The sequence below is a fragment of the Leuciscus leuciscus genome (genome assembly GCF_965113295.1).
Source record: "Leuciscus leuciscus genome assembly, chromosome: 23".
Lineage (NCBI taxonomy): Eukaryota > Metazoa > Chordata > Actinopteri > Cypriniformes > Leuciscidae > Leuciscus > Leuciscus leuciscus.
Window position 1 is genome coordinate 16,907,117 of NC_138747.1, and position 16,791 is coordinate 16,923,907.

Here is a 16,791-nt window from a genome sequence, read left to right on the forward strand (position 1 = left end):
CATTTTGGATGTCTCCCTTATCTGACCCATATATTTTTGGTCTTGGAGTCTAGTAACGAGCTGATGAGTTGATTCAGGTGTGATTGATTAGGAAGAGTTGGAAAATGTGTAGTGTTGGTGTGCCTCCAGGAAGAGGGTTGGGAAACACTGGGTTATACGAACGGTAGTCTAATAATTAACAAAACATTTGTTTTTATTTTCAAACACACACATACATGCAACAGCAATGTTTAGAAGTAGTTTATAAAATGTCAGATACATACGACTAAATTCAACATGAACTGAAATAAATGACAACATAAGCATGAATTTACAAACGCTGATATTTCCAATTACAATACCTTTATACAAGCTTTATTTCCTTTTACTCATATAAAAACTCAAAAATAACGAGTTGTTTCTCTATCCAATGTCGTAACAAAATACTATCAACACTATGACAACAGCTTTAAAGAGATAGTTCTTCCAAAAATGAAAATTCTGTCATCTTTTACTCACCCTCATGTCATTCCAAACCTGTATGACTTTATTTCTTCTGTGGAACACAAAAGAATATATCTTGAGGAATGTCTCAGTGTTTGTGTCCATACAGTGAAAGTAAATTGTCACCAAAACGTTTTGGTTAACAACATTCTTCAAAATATCTTCCTTTATGTTTCAAAGAGGAAAGAAAGTTGTAGAGGTTTAGAACGACATGAGGGTGAGTAAATGACAACAGAATGTGAGTTTTGGGAGAACTGTCGCAATCACAATATCAAATCATTCTGGTAATCAGTTGCATTTGGAACTGTACAGAAAGACAAAAGATAAATGGTAAACTCAAGGTGCCATACTTCTGGCAAGTCAGTGGCACTTGAAACCCATAGTGTCAAACACCTGTATTTATCACATTTAGCCATGTCAGGTCTTATTTTGGATAGAGAGTAGTCATAACAGATGAACAATTATATTAAATGTTCATTTACGTGTTCTTCAAGTTGTCTGAATGAAGTGTCCATAGCCAACAAACATATGAATGAAAACACATCACATTTTTAGCTGCCGGTCATATTTATCCATCTAAGAGTTTGAGAATACTTTCTCTCTCCTTTAAAGCTTTCCACGCCTGATCTTTCTCTTTTTTTGTTGGAGTGCGTTTCTTTTGCCTGGCTGCCATGATGCGACGGAAGGCCTCCATGACCTCGTTATCAGCCACGCGAACCCGCTGTCGAAGCTCCTGTTTTCGCATCTCTTCCCGTGCCAACCTGCATGAACAGGATGAAAAGAGAAATGTGACATTCCTGAAAAATCACATTAAGCCTTGTATTTCACAATGCATATGGGGGAAAAATAATACCACAAGATATTTCTAGTTAAAATTCTCTAAAAATACACAGCTGGCTGCTTCAATACAGTTGTCATCTGACTAAAACTATGGAAAAGAAAATCACAACTTGTCACATCAGACTGCTCCCTCTAACTCTTTGAAAGATTACGGGCTTATTTTCATGAGCCAGATTTCATCTTGTGCTGACGGCAAGTCTTGGTCTGGATCTGAAGCTCTTTCGGTGAGACTCACTTGAGCAGCTCCTGCTTGCGTGAGCGGTTGTGGGCAGTCAGAGCTTTGAGCTCAGCCTGTCTCTTCTGCAGCTCAGCCAGCACCTCGTCTTCAGATTCTCCTCCGACACCTTGCCTCTCATCAGAGTCCAGCAGCCCCTGAGACACCAGCTCCTCTCTTATACGAGCCTCCAGAGAGCGTGTGTGAGGCACACTGGGGAAAACAGAATGAGCAAATATTCGGTGAACTTAATCATTGTGCACGTTATTATTAAAAAAAAAAAAAAATTCTTTTCAGAATCTTTCATCAAAATGTAATTGCTTTCTCTGCCTCTGAAACAACTTTCAGTTTTGGATGATGTCACCCAGGCCATGGAAGCAATTTAATAATCTTAACCAATAGCTAAATATCTTGTTATCCCGTTCACTTGACCATATCCCGTATCTTGTTATCCTTGTTATCCCGTCCACTCTTCACCATCCGATCAATTCCCAAATCCACAGTTTTTTCCCATCAACGAATGACCAGTTTCAATGTCAAAGTCAATGAAAAAATATGACTGGTTGGCTGAACAACTAGTTAAAGGTACAATATGCAAGAATTTTTGCCGCTAGAGGGCGCTACATTCCAAACAACAACAACGGCGTAGCTTGATGACGATGTGAAGGAGCGTGGAATGATGGGAACTGTCGTTTTAAACTCCACCGTGGATGTAAATCAGTCAGACGGGAATCGAAAAATCATGTTCATGGATGAGGCTAAGTTCTATTTTTATAAATGTTGCGTTTAATGACATGCTTTTTGTGGCGAGGGGGGCGCGGTCTGTGATGGGAGAGAAAAGAGACGAGCAAGTAGGTCAAGTGCAAATGCACCTGTGTCTTATTGCAGTATTATTGGCGTGGAGAGACCGCTTATAAGCCGCGCTGGAACGAGAGAGAGACTGGAGAGAAAATTGGACGCAGAGGAAGAAAACCGGTGGATCCGAGCTCTCATTTTTGAACTGTTTTGTGCCATCGCGGTTGCCACAGTGAATGCACGTTGTGCGCGGCTTTTGTTTGTTTTGCTTTATTTTAATAAAGTACGAGTCCCAGTCACGACGACGCGTCTCCTTCCTTCCTGACTCTTAAACCTCATCACACTATTATTTCATTAAAATGAATTAACCGCAAGAAAAGTAAGGTTTAATACTTCATAGATGTTACTGTATTTGTTGAATTCATTGTTGTGATAACGCTGCGCAGTTTTACATGTTCTAAACAATTGTTGTAAAAGTACATTCGAACATGCCCACATCATTTGCCAAAATACTGATTAATCTTTATGTATAAGACATGCTATGTTTATTTACATGGCCATAAACACCAGACGTGATAAACAATGTCAATAAACTAAACACAAATCTAAAGCAATAATACTTTCCTTACATAAACATAACTATTACCGAATGCTACATTTGGAAAATATAAAATTAAGCATGCTTTGTCGACAGAACCAGCTGCAATCGGTAAAGAATAATTGTGTACCATAACGACTGCAAGAAACAAGCTAAAGTTTGTAGCTTGATAGACGCTACAACTACAACTTCCGCATTTGTCCAGGACTCCACGCAGTACGAGCGGAAACCGAGGGTAACGCGGATATGACGCAATTGACTGGCGACTCCCAGCTCCCCCCTGCTCTAACGCCCCGTTTCCTTGGTTAAAATCGCAATTTTCTCACGATTTAAAAATAGTTGGAAACATTTGGGATATTGTAAGTAATCAACTTAACAAAATATATAACACTGGCCTTGAGATTTTGGGATATTTTAATGCAAAATTCTTACATATTGTACCTTTAACTAATCGATCTTAACTGGCCCTAAGTAATTATACTGGTTCACCCGATTGGACACGTTTCTGTTTGCATAAGATGTGTTCTTGTATTCAAATACAATTCGACAGAGGACAACAAAATGTCAGAACGAGAGTCAAGAGGTGTTCAAACAACTGTTCAAAAGTTTCGGGTCAGTTAGCAAAGACATTAAATTGCATAAAAAGTGACAGTAATAACATTTATTTACATTTTTAATGTTATCTTTGTTTATACCTGAAGGCTTTACCCTGGCTGCGAGGTGACGTACCGGCCCCATCATCCTTCCCTGGAATGTCTGGAATAGGGGAATCCTCCATAGGAGATATGATGTTTTCCTACATGCATGAAAAGGATATAACTGAAATAAACCACTGATATAAACTGAGCTGTAACAAATCTGACTAAATGTTGCACAATATAATGACTTATTTGAGCAAATAATGAGTCACTGACCTCAACAAGCGCTTGTAGAAGCCGCTGAGTGAGAGGGCCAAAGGGACAGCCGTCGTCAGGAGGTTCATGCTGAGTCTCTGATTTCTTCAGTAGGGCGTCTACATCTACATAAACCAGAATAGTAGAGGATAAAAGAAACAGATGCAAACAGAATCAGGATACATCTTTAATGACACGGTTACCTTTAGCATCCAGTTCAGAAAGAGGACCCATTATGCTTTTTTTCTTGTCATTGGCTCTGGCTCCCTCTCTTTGCTCCTCTAACAGGTCCTCTTGAGCCCAGCGTTGGGAATAGTGCTTTCCGAGAGCTGGGATCTGCAAGGAAAAACACCAGTCAGGGCTCAGAAGTGAACAATCAACACAAAATCCATTTAACAGGCTCTGAATACAGAATCGGCTGAAAGAAAAAAAAGCTGCAATAATGCAGAACAAGAACTGGATTCTAAAAGATCTTTACCTTGTAGTACTCAGCTTCATCTTCAGGGGGTTTGAGCAGCTCATCCAGAACTCTGATCTCTTCATTTGTGATATCTGCACAGTAAGGCTCCACTGAGGCCCAGAATCTGTTTTACACACATAAAAAAACACTTGGTTGGTACGATTTTTTTTTTTTTATGATTTTGAACGAGTCTCTTATGCTCAACAAGGCTAAATGTATTTGAGCAAAAATACAGTACAACAGTAATATTGTGAAATGTTATTACAATTTAAAGTAACTTTTTTCCATTTGAATATATTTGCAATTCATTCCTGTGATGGAAAAGCAAAATTTTCAGCATCATTACTCCAGTCTCCAGTGTCACGTGATCCTTCAGAAATCATTCTGATATGCTGATTTGATGCTCAAGAAACACTTATTATTATTATCATCAATGTTGATAACAGTTGTGCTTCTTATTAACAATGTTTATGTCTTTAATATTTCTTTAATATATATATATATATTTTATATATTTATAAAAAAAATTGTGGAAACCATGATTTTTTTCAGGGTTCTTTAATAAATAGAAAGTAGGGATGCACAATATATCGGCCACCATATCGGTATCGGCCTGTTCATTTTTATGTTCAGATATGTTCATTTTTTATGTTATTGTTATTGGCCCAATAAGAAAATGTGGCCGATATATTAAAGACGACATATAATAAATTATTTCCTTCAGCTGAGAGGCTTTAGTTGCGTACTGTTCACCATGATAGTTTTGAATTGCTTGAAATATGATTGAAATCACTTCAAAAAGGAGTGTGCAGCACAAGTCTGTCATATAGGCTACACAAAATTATCATGAGAACATTATAATTATGTGCTTGGGACATGGCTTTTAATGGTGAGTCTTTTGTTTTTGTTATCAGGCTTTCAATAATTATTAAAAAATCCGGAAGTATACAGTCAAACCAAAAATTATTTAGAGTAGACACCAGATATCATTTTTGTGCAGGAAGTGCAGGACACAATAGTTCTTTATAATAAAGTGGGTGCAGGACACAATAGTTCATTTATGTAAGTGAGGATAGCAAAATAAAGTAAATTTTTACATATTATACCCACAAATTCTTCATACATTAAAATGTATAAAAATTTGGGACCAAAAATTATTCAGACACTTTGACCCGACCACAAAAAAGTGTTTTTTCTTTAATTGCTAATGCGACCTTTTTACACCTCAGACTGAACAAAATCAAGCATTGCTTGGAATTTGGTCGACCTAAATTGGTATTATCTAATTGTGTAGTTAAATTTAACAGCTGACAGCTATTCAACCTAATTCATTTGTGAGACAGTCTAACAGAAGGATGGCCAAAACCGGTGAAAGATCAACTGATTTGATAACTCTGAGTTGTCATATTTTATTACCATTTTCTGAACTATAGCGAATAAACTGTGATAATGTGAGAAATGTTGAAAGTGTCTGAACAAATTTTGGTTTGCCTGTAATTATTGGCGAATATATCAGTTATAAGATTTCAAATATAAAGAATTATTGGTCGATATTGACCAAAATTGTCATCTTGCCGCATCCCTAGTAGAAAGTTCAAATGAACAGTATTGATTTGGGAGAGACATTTTTGAAACATCATAAATGTCTTTACTGTCACTTTTTATCAATTTAATACATCCTTCCTGAATTCAAGTTCAGGCTTGCATTTGTGTTTAAATAATTAAATAAAAATCTTTAACTGGATAACTTAACATTTCTCCTTTGAAATCAATAAAGCATGAAAAGAGAAATAATTGATATTTGATTTAATTTAATACCTAGCGTTTATGTCGGCAAAAATATGATCTGTATCCTAAATCTATCAACAAACCTGTTGGGAGCATCATTTTTAGGATTGCGGGGTATATCTTGGGGGTCCACTTCAAATTCAAAGTCCTGGACCTTGGTCTGTATGTTCTTAGACTTCGGTCTACCAGGACCAGGTCCGGGACCATGACTTCCTTTTCCATCAAGCTTCTGTTTTTTGGGCTTGGAATGGCGAGAAGAGGCTGCGAGATCTGGATCCTTCCCTAATTTCAAAAATCTTTTGTCCCCTTTTTTGTCCTGCCAGTCTGTAAGAATCTGTTGCAGAGAAAAAAAAACATAACCAACTTTAGACATGGGCAGTAGGTGGGGAAAAGACAAATAGAAAAAGATTACTTTTCACCTGTCTCTGTTCTTCCAGCGCTCTAAGACGTCGGCTCGCAGAGGATAGGAGTGTTTCCAGCTCAAGCTGAAGCGTGTCCAGCTCTTCAATGCCAATGCCGTCATCTTCTGAGCGGCTGAGCACTGCGGTGTAGCGTGGACACACTTTCACATGGTCCACAGGTTTGAAGTCATAGTACTTCAGAGGGGGACAGTCCTTCAGTTCACTCATCTTCTCATTAACAGGAACCTATATCTGATTTTTTTTAGAAATAAAGTCAGGGTTGTGCGAGGTATCCAACAGGGTATGATTAATTCCTTATTATTAATGAGGAACACAAGACTGTAAATTATTTTGTTTATGTTGTAAAGGCATGGTTGCTAGTAAACATCTACAAAGAGATAATGCTAGAGATGGGCTGCTGTAATGTTATTCATAAGGTTTTATCTGTGACAATGCCAATGTTGCACGTATTGCAACCCTGTATTCTCTCTCACACTGTTATGTAATATTGAGCACCACATATATGAGAGCAGTGTGAGATCATGAGCAGCCACTGTAAGCTAACGGCTACATGCTAATTCAACTGCATGCTGTTCAAACCACAGAGAACCAATTGTAAGATTTATCAATAAATATTCACATTGCATGCAATGAAAAGCTTATAACGAAAATTAAAAAAATATGTTAAAAGTCAAAACAGGAGGATAACCTGAATTCGTACAAAACATTTATTCATAAAATATAATTGTTTACCTCCGATAAAGGGGCATCCATTACTGACTAAACCATTATCCCAGCACGGGGGAGAACATTCGCCGATTAAATTTTATGTGTATTGCAGGTACTTTAGTATGATCAACGTGTGTTTAATTAACACGTCTAGACCAGTTTTGTGTACCATCTGTAAAATCATCATTCAAGATCAGATAAATACTCAAACTAGACAGTTAACGTCCACAACATTACAGCGCAGGGTGTGGAATGGTACATTCCTGACTGAAGCGCGTCCAAGCAATATAAATAAAGATTATTTCTTTTTAGAGACTAACGTGCTGTTTCAAACTACAAAAGAGATAATGTTTATTTCAGCACAGTAATATTTTTAGACAAACGCCTTTTTGGCTGTAATGTATTTGACCTGTCGCGTTATTTGCCATATAAGGAAGAAAAAGCGAATCAAGGTAAGATTGCTACTGGGCTCGACCGTAAATATAAGAATAGATGTGAAATGCGCATTGGCGTTTTTATCATTTTCGCTCAATTTCACCTTTTCTTAAAATAGAAAATATAACAACTTGTATTTGAATGAAAATGCATTTGATCATCCACCATTCACTCGTATATATTCAAATCATGAGTGTATGATAATTGAACTGATTGCACTTCTAATAGGTATATTACAGAAATGTGAGGACGCAATGGAGGCGTGATTTCTCATCTCTAGGCGTGGCGTGCGGACTTCCGTCTTCCTCCACAGACCTCATATAAAATGGTAAGAGATTTACATTTCTAGAAAGTTGCTTCGATTGTTTTTATTATACCGCTAGCAGTCAAATGACCTAATAAACAGCATACCCGTGAAATAATTGCTAGCGATCTCAGCAGTGTTTTGTTGGTTTATTTGATCGAGTGATGTTAGTCTGTCTTGGTTTATGCTAGCTGGCTAACGTCAGTGATTTTGCAGGCAAAGACTCTTTTTGGCAGAATCAAAACATTACATGCACGTTTTGCTCACATTTCACTGTATAGATACAATATTTAATAAATGACACGTGTTGAATTTATTCAGACGAACCAATCTTGTTAAAAAGTGATTTTAGGCAGATAAATGACACTTTAGCACCTGAATGATTGACTCGAGCTCAATGGAATGACCAAGACCAAACCATCTCTTCCACCCACAATCATATTTCTGTGTTAATAATTAAAATTAGACCCTTTAAAGTCGGTGCGTTTATAAAATGAAGTGTTGCCATTAAATCGAAATGGACAGTTCTTGTTTGTTTTTGCTTTTGTTTTGTTTTTGTGAGGAATATTTCAGTATTTGTTAAATGATTTATCCGTGCACATCATTGTTATTATTTTTTTTTTTTAATTAATGTGCTCTGGTAATCTTTAATCAAAACAACTTCCCCTCCCACTTCCCCTCCAAGGCAATGACTTGTCTGACGTGTTTACTGGCGCGAGGGCGGGGCAACCTGTCAATCACATGGTATCAAAGCAATAGCAAACCACAACCATCCAATCTGTTCCAATGGACAAAATCAAGTCCTGCCTTACATTTTTTAGCATTTGCCCCGCTGTTCCACTCCGATATAGAAGAAAGTAGAGAAGAAAAGACTATCACAACTTCCGTTTCATGCAGACTTTAATTAAATATTATTCTTTTTATATGTAGACGGCGACATTGCGACCCTACCTGAATGCAGTGCGCGCCACTCTTCAAGCAGCCCTGTGTCTGGAGAACTTCTCCTCTCAGGTGGTGGAGCGACACAACAAGCCTGAGGTGGAGGTTAGGTGAGGAAATCACTCATAAACCCCACGTCCTCCCTCTATATATGATGTGTTTTTAACTGATAAACGTGTGCAATGTATGTCTTTGAATACAGGAGCAGCAAAGAGCTTCTGTTGCAGCCGGTGGTCATAAGCCGCAATGACAAGGAGAAGGTCCTGGTCGAGGGGTCTATAAACTCAGTGAGAGTCAGCATTGCTGTCAAACAGGTATGAAGATGAACCGCTGAAGACAGATGTAGTGATGCAAGTCTTTTTCTTGCCATCATCTTCTAAAGATATTCATGGTCTTCTTAGGCCGATGAGATTGAGAAGATCCTCTGCCATAAATTTATGAGGTTCATGATGATGCGGGCAGAGAACTTCTTCATCCTGCGGAGGAAACCTGTTGAGGTAAGATCTGTTGTGAAGAACAAACAAGGGATGAAGCAGTATACAATTTATTAAAGGGTAACTCTCGCCATATTGCAACCTAGGCTATTTTTGTTAATCTACCCGAGTCAAACATTCGTGTAAAAGCATTAGAATGGAAACGCCACTTTTAAGATTGACCGTATTTTCGTTTTTGGTCAAAATGCCTTTTGAATGGGAGTGCTAGGGGCACCACAATGATAGCATCAAAATCACTATTTTTAAAACACTAGGGAGGCTCGACACAACATGAAACTGTGCTTGAAGTATCACCAGGGGCTCTACACATGAACTCGAGGAATGACAACATTGTTTGTGTACAAAAAGTTTACTAAAAAGAGGTTTTGTACGACTCACTTTATCAGTTAGTGTTTCCGGAGATCGACTACTTTTACACGAATGTTTGACTGTGGTAGATTATCAAAAATAGCCTAGGTTGCAATTTGGTGAGAGTTACCCTTTAAACCAAACACGCATATCATGCAAGTCTTTTTGATGGAGTCATGTAGGACTTTGGAGCAAATGCTGCATAAAGTAGCTTCACATCAGGCTATTTTTGTAAATTATGGATTTTTTTTTTTTGAAATGCTAAATAATGTGTAAGTGAAGCAAGTAAACTGATAGTACCATGTTTTCTGATTTCCTCTTTTGTGTATTTCAGGGCTATGACATCAGCTTCCTCATCACCAACTTCCACACAGAACAGATGTATAAACACAAGCTGGTGGACTTTGTCATCCATTTCATGGAGGAGATCGACAAAGAGATCAGCGAGATGAAGCTGTCGGTCAACGCTCGGGCTCGAATTGTCGCAGAGGAATTCCTCAAGAACGTATGTTTGAGATGTTGCATGTATATCTTTTAAAAGACATATTTAGAAGAACAGAAAGTCATTTTTGAATCTTTTTTGAATATATATTTTCTTCTGTTCTAGTTCTGAGGATGCTTGTCTACATTCCTGATACCCTTCAGAGATTGGTGTTGCTTTGGTTCCTGCAGACAAAAACATTCAAAGTTTTTAAAATCTCCTCAGAGCAAAGGGAAAAGAGTTTATTAGTTAGCATCCAAGCAAGAAGATCTAAAGGAACAACTGGCCAGTCCTGCAGCACTATATGCATTCCCCTTTGCCTTCTGTTCAAGGTGCTCCTTGTGCCCATGGATATTAACAATTGTACATTTAGTCAAGAATTTATAACTCTCGTTTTCTGATGTTAGAAAAAAAAGAAAACACACAGTCAAGGCAGGTCCTTAAAAGTATTACCTGTAATTAATATTGATGGGCACAGGAATCTTGTTGTTGGACTGTAGTTTTTTTTTTTTCTTCTGTTGTCTTTTATATACATGTACTCATGTGCTTAATTTTTGTTACAAAGAAAGAAAAGAATCAATTTAATGTTAAAAGAGATCATGAGGGGGAAAAAAATAAGAAAAAAATGTTGGCACAGATATAAAACTCCAATAAGATAATTATACAAAAAAAGCTGCGTAAAAACAAAACAAAATTTCAATAAAAATATATTGTGCTTTCTGTACCTCTTTGGATTTATTTCTAAATTGCATTCACTTCTTTTTCTTGCTCATTTTTTCAAATTGCACTTTATGGTGTGGTTATTACTCCTCTGGTGATTGTGCTCTCAATCCACTTCTATTAATTGATCTTTCTGCAGTTTTTGTTAGTTCTTATTTATCGGCTTTTTTCTTATACAATGCCATCTGAGACATGTATTGAGCCAAGTTATTACATTGCTAGGTCAATTGTGTTACTCATGCATTCTGTGCTTAAAATTTGATGAGAATCGTAAAGCTAGAATGAGTACGGAAGTGGATATTGATCCTCAAATGCTTACAAATCAATACAGAAGTCCTTTTGTTATCTATCATTTTGAGCATGATGACTTGGAAAGATTGGTAACAATGGATGTCCAGTCAATTAATTGTAATCTGACTGTGATAATAGCTTGTTATTATGTTAATTGCCCTTGTGAGGACACCGTAACAACACTATCAAATTGATTTGCAAGAAATATGAAACAAAGCAGCCTGGCTTAATGAATTGAATGAATGTTAGGCAGAGAATGATTTTGTGGTTAGTAGGGTTCACTGTTTATTGAAACCTTTAAAAGATAACTGTTAGACTACAGTAAAGTAATCCTAAGCCACTCAAACATTTCGTTACTTTTTTCTTTGCTGCTGTGCTGTTTTTATTGAACAAAAGTGCATTTTTCATGGATTGTTGTGGAAATTATAGCCAAGGCTTTAAATGCATTGTGATTGTGTGATGGCACCTTGCAAACCTTGAGTCAGAAAGGCCAGTGTTATCAGGGGTATTTGTATTTACAACACCTGCCATCAGCCCTTTGTTCTCAATGGGGACAGGTAGTGAAATATATATTCTCAGTCGTCTCTGTGTATATGCACATAACTATATTTATACTTTAAAGTCTGTAGGGCAGGACTTGATTTTGTTCATTTGTAATTGATCAGGTCGATGTAGTTTGCTGTAGCCGAGATCTCATGTGACTGACAGGTTGTCCCGCCCTCACGTCAGTAAACACGTCATCATAGAACATAAGAGAAGAGTTGTCGCTGCAAAAGGGGGAGGAAGTTATTTGGCGTGTTCAGCATTAAGCAGCGCTGCGCAGACTGATCAGTGTATGACATCAAAGTATCGCAAGAGCGATTAGAGAGCAGACGGATGATCCATATGCTTTCGAATTGCTCCTGCGGTACTTTGTAATACACTGATCAGTCTGTGCAGCGATGCTTCAAGTCAAACACACCTATTTTGATTAAAGATTATGAGGGCATATGAAGGACTCAGGACCTACTCGCCCCGCTCTGTGCGGGCCTCTAGCCCAGGTCGACATGGGAGGCTGGCGCACTAACAAGGCCGCTAAAGACTGCAGTCTCTAGCATCAGTCGCTATGCACTGTGTGTGTGTGAGTGAGGTTTACTTGCATAGCTCTGACTAGCTGGCCTCTGTCGTTACTATGAATAAATAATTTATAATAAATATTTCAATATTCCATAAAAAACAAGAATTGTCTATTTTTGATTTTATGGTGACTTTACATATACTGTCGAATCCAGTTTTCCTACTCAGATTGTTTTGTTAGTTCTTTTTACTTTTAAAAGGCACTATGCATTAACAGTATGCAATAAAACACGAATGATTGGTAATTGATTTTTTTTCTTTTTGTCTTTTGACAACTTTGCGTTTCTCCAGCAGCTCCAGTCATGTGATCCACAGCTCAAATCTTATTGGTCGGCGTTCTTTTAGTCGCCGAACGGGAGAAAAAAAAAACGAAGAAAAAAATGCTTCGCATTCTAGGCGGGAAATTGTTAACGTCGAAATGAAGTGAGTTGCTCCACAGGAATCCATAGTTTCTGTTCTAAATCTTCGCTCCTAATATCCGCGTTTGTTGTGACAGGGCTTGAGTTGTGTGATACTTATTTCCTCTTCTGTGACACCAGAGAATGAATCCTGCCAAGAGACTGCGACAGACTCAGCAGGATGCCACGTGCTTGTGAGTCTGTCACGCACTAACACAGAATATCATTCCATGTTGACAATATCATGTCTGCACTTATGAAGGTCAAGGGCTGGGTAAATCTGCTCTCATATCAGTGCTAAGGGATTCCAGCTGACCCCACAGGGAGATACCTTGCAGGTGGTTTCGGTGGGCAGCTTGTTTTTGTTCTTTTGAGTGAATTAAAAGACATTATAGATCTCTGGCCATGAAAACACACCAAAAAGAAAGAAAGAAGACAACTATATATAACTAAAACTCTAACATTCATGCATTCATTCATCTTATATTATTTTACATTTATTATATTAACTTAAATATTGTATTTTTTAAATCAATAATATCAAATAAGATTGTATATAAAAATGAAGATTGCTCGTATGAGTACTTGGCTTTGTTATAGTTTTGTATTTGGCTTTCATCTTGCATTTACTGGCTGTTATGTGGTATTATTATGTGGAAGGTTTATTTGTGTTTCAGCGTTTGGCGAGTAGGCCTATGTGCTGGTCTGAAAGCTTGTAGTAATGTAGCGCATTGTGATAGTTTTTCTAAATGCATGGCTCGGGCCAAGGCTTTGTTGTTTGTAAGTCAATACTTCATCTCAGGCTTTTGAACGTCATCACCCATCTCATCTCGCTCACATGGCCTTCGCTACAGATGCCTTCACGTACACCTATTCTTCTCAGTTATCTTTTGCAGTTCATAAATTGATTTCTTTTCCAGCAACTGTGGAAATGTCATCCAAGTGCTGTTTTAGGGAAGGCTGATTTTCCCTTATTGTCAGGGTTATCTATATATGTACTTCATATAAATTAGTCAGGTTAGACGCCATATTGAATTTAACACAGATGAAAATGAGGACTTGGTCTTTTTCAATGGCATGTACTTTACAACTGTTTAATGGAGTTTTTGTCAACAGAAAGTTCCTCTCCCTGGAAAGACGTTTTGTTGGCTGAATAATCTGGTTTTGTCACGCGCTGGCTTGACTTGATTATCCACAACAATGAGGCATGACGCAGAAGAATGATGAAATAACATTTAATAAACACTAGGAACCAAACAGAGATAGATACCAGCACAAAACTTTCACAAGACCAAGAACAGATAAAGACTGAGGGTTTAAATACACAAGATAACAAGGGGATAAATGAAGGACATGTGGTCACGATTAGTTGACATGGTGATAAACAAGGGTAACTATGGAAACTAACAAGATTACAATGGAGACAAGGGAACCAGGAACTAAACCACAAGAGCTGAACACAGGCTCAAGACAAAAGAGCATCAAAATAAGAGTCCTTAAACAGCGATATATTAGGGAATTGTGACAGGTCTGTTGTTAAACAACGGTATTGAACGCATTAAAATTGTATCCCTCACAGCCTCATTTTCATTCCTGTTAAAAATTAAATATGGAGCTAGCTGCCCTGAATAAGATCCATTCACACTTCCAGTCAAAAGTTACATACACATTACTAATCGTTTCGGATTCTAATATTTTTTTCATAATTTATTTTCTCCTTTTTTCCCTTTAAATCTAAAGGTTCATACTTAAAAATTAATTTAAAATGTGCCTTCATATATAAAGAAAACTAAAAGGAGTATTATACATTTTTTGTAATGGGTGAGTTGAATCAGAAAGTGAAAGAAAACACATGTCAATATGCTCCGGTTCTCAATACTGCAGCTGAAGTACAAACCTCAGACAGCAGAGGGCGCTAACTAACCACAGAGGACAGAGGTGATGCACTGTGGGATAGAAACGCAATACTAGACTTAGCACAGTAGCATAGTCATTTTAGCCACTTACCCAAAGTTTGTGTACACATTACTGCAATCGTATAATCTGTTATTAAGAGTCTGTCCAGTAGGATTTTTTTTAATCCTAGAAAATAATCATTGCAGTGATTATCATAAAGATTATAATGTCCGCAACACTGCTACTTACTCCCATATTTTAATAAAAAAGCAACGTTTCGACCCTACTGGGTCTTCTTCAGGCAAAAGAACCCTAACCCTAACCCTTTGCCTGAAGAAGACCCAGTAGGGTCGAAACGTTGCTTTTTTATTAAAATATGGGAGTAAGTAGCAGCATTATAATCTTTTCAGTTTAGTACTCTTTTTTTGTCCAGCACCAGCCAGAAGGTGGGATGTGCACACAATAACTTTTTTAACAGTGATTATCATAAAACCATGGCCAGTGCTGGTAATATTTCTTATTATTGAGTGACACGCACACACTTTTGTTTTGACTTCCTTTAGGGATTTCTTTGTTCCCAGAAACAAAGTTTGTCCCCACGACGGTCAGCACACTTTACTAATTCGTTCCCTCTTAAGTAATTTGTGTGCACAATATAATTTGTTCCCTTGTTTTTGTAAATGGTGGCCATGTTGTAGTAATTTGTTCCCTTGTTTCAGTTAAATAAAAACGAGAGAACAAATTAATAAGTCATGGGAATTAACTCTTAATTCGTGGCCACAATTGAACTAAAACGAGAGAACAAATAAGTAAATTGTGGTCACGACTTACTGAAATGAGAGAATTCTCATTTCTCATTTTACTGAAATTCTTACACGAATTCTTAATTTGTGGTCACAATATGTTTATTTTTGTTCGCATGTCATGTGCGGGGTCCGTATTTGTATGAGTGTGTTGCTATGCCGTTACTAGGGTATTGCTAAGTGACTGGTCCAATGAACACATACCATCCCAAAATTATGATACTTATCCCTTCCCTAGATATTGCTCAGGATCCTCCATCAATGTAAATCCACCACCCGTTTTACTGAAAATTACAAGTTCAGTCTCTTAGAAAAGGATTGCATACCTCAGCAAGTCACACGATTTGAGGTGTGCCACAGTTTAATACTTAGATCCAGTTTTGATCCCTAAGTATGAGCAATAGCAATTTGTAATTTCCAGTTGCTTCTTCTTCTGCTTCCTCCTTTTGTGTCCTCAGCCCTTCATAAGAAAACCCACAGATGTCCTTTTTAACAAACAGCACAGCTGTCTGACCTGAGCACAGGAAGTGTCCGTCAGGTCAGGACTATGTTCTGTTGCCAGGGGAACAGTTGGAAGTGGGGTTTCCTGTTCCCAGAGAGGGGGGAGAGAAAGAGAGACCCTTTTTGTTGAGTGCTGAGGTGAAAGAGGGCAGTTGGAAGGAACACTAAGAGCAAGCTCATTTTCTCTTTGTTGTTTGAATGGCTTCTCTAAGTCACACTTTACATTAGATGACCCATCATACCTGGATGCTATCGATCTACTGATGTGCTGATGCGGCGGGCCTTTTATGCCATTATATTGAAAAGGTATTTTTTCCCCCGCCTGTTTTATGCTCAGCCAAGCACAAATAATAAGTCTGATCACTTTGAAAAGCAATAGTAATAACATATAATAATAATAATAATAATAATAATAACATCTTCCAACCACAATCTTCCACTTGTCACATGATTTGAGATATCATTCATGTCTGTAGCACAGGTGTGAGCCTCGTTCAATCACTAACCCTAAGTTGATTGCTGGAACAGAAATGGAAATAGGGGTGCATGATATATTGCATATCATCGATATTGGAGATGTATCTTTCATTTATCAATATCTTATAATTTAATTGTATATGCTCATTTCCCCTATTTTTACATAAAGATTACATTTTAACATCATCTAATACTCACTTAAAGATAATTTTAACAATTTAACAATGTTAAATGTAACATTTAGCTTGTATTGAAATAAATATTTTATTATATTTGACACATTTTTTTTCATACGGTACATTATAATGTCATGATGCTTAAATTCACTTGTAGCATATATATATATATATATATATATATATATATATATATATATATATATATATA

General features: G+C 37.3%; 2 protein-coding genes across 2 annotated transcripts; one reads left to right on the forward strand and one right to left on the reverse strand.

Annotated features, from left to right (window-relative positions):
* Positions 1–167: 167 nt before the first annotated feature.
* On the reverse strand, positions 168–7,602 carry tada3l (transcriptional adaptor 3-like). Its single transcript, XM_082156278.1, has 9 exons — positions 7,226–7,602; positions 6,491–6,724; positions 6,155–6,405; positions 4,302–4,407; positions 4,027–4,159; positions 3,845–3,948; positions 3,626–3,726; positions 1,559–1,750; positions 168–1,244 (listed from the first exon to the last, which is right to left on the reverse strand). Exons 2-9 carry the CDS (start codon positions 6,698–6,700, stop codon positions 1,052–1,054), a joined length of 1,290 nt encoding a protein of 429 aa, XP_082012404.1. The 5' UTR covers positions 6,701–6,724; positions 7,226–7,602; the 3' UTR covers positions 168–1,051.
* A 262-nt stretch (positions 7,603–7,864) lies between these two features.
* arpc4l (actin related protein 2/3 complex, subunit 4, like) lies at positions 7,865–10,926 on the forward strand. The gene is made up of 6 exons (XM_082156313.1): positions 7,865–7,964; positions 8,871–8,989; positions 9,082–9,193; positions 9,281–9,376; positions 10,056–10,226; positions 10,329–10,926. Exons 1-6 carry the CDS (start codon positions 7,962–7,964, stop codon positions 10,332–10,334), a joined length of 507 nt encoding a protein of 168 aa, XP_082012439.1. The 5' UTR covers positions 7,865–7,961; the 3' UTR covers positions 10,335–10,926.
* The last annotated feature ends 5,865 nt before the right edge of the window (positions 10,927–16,791 follow it).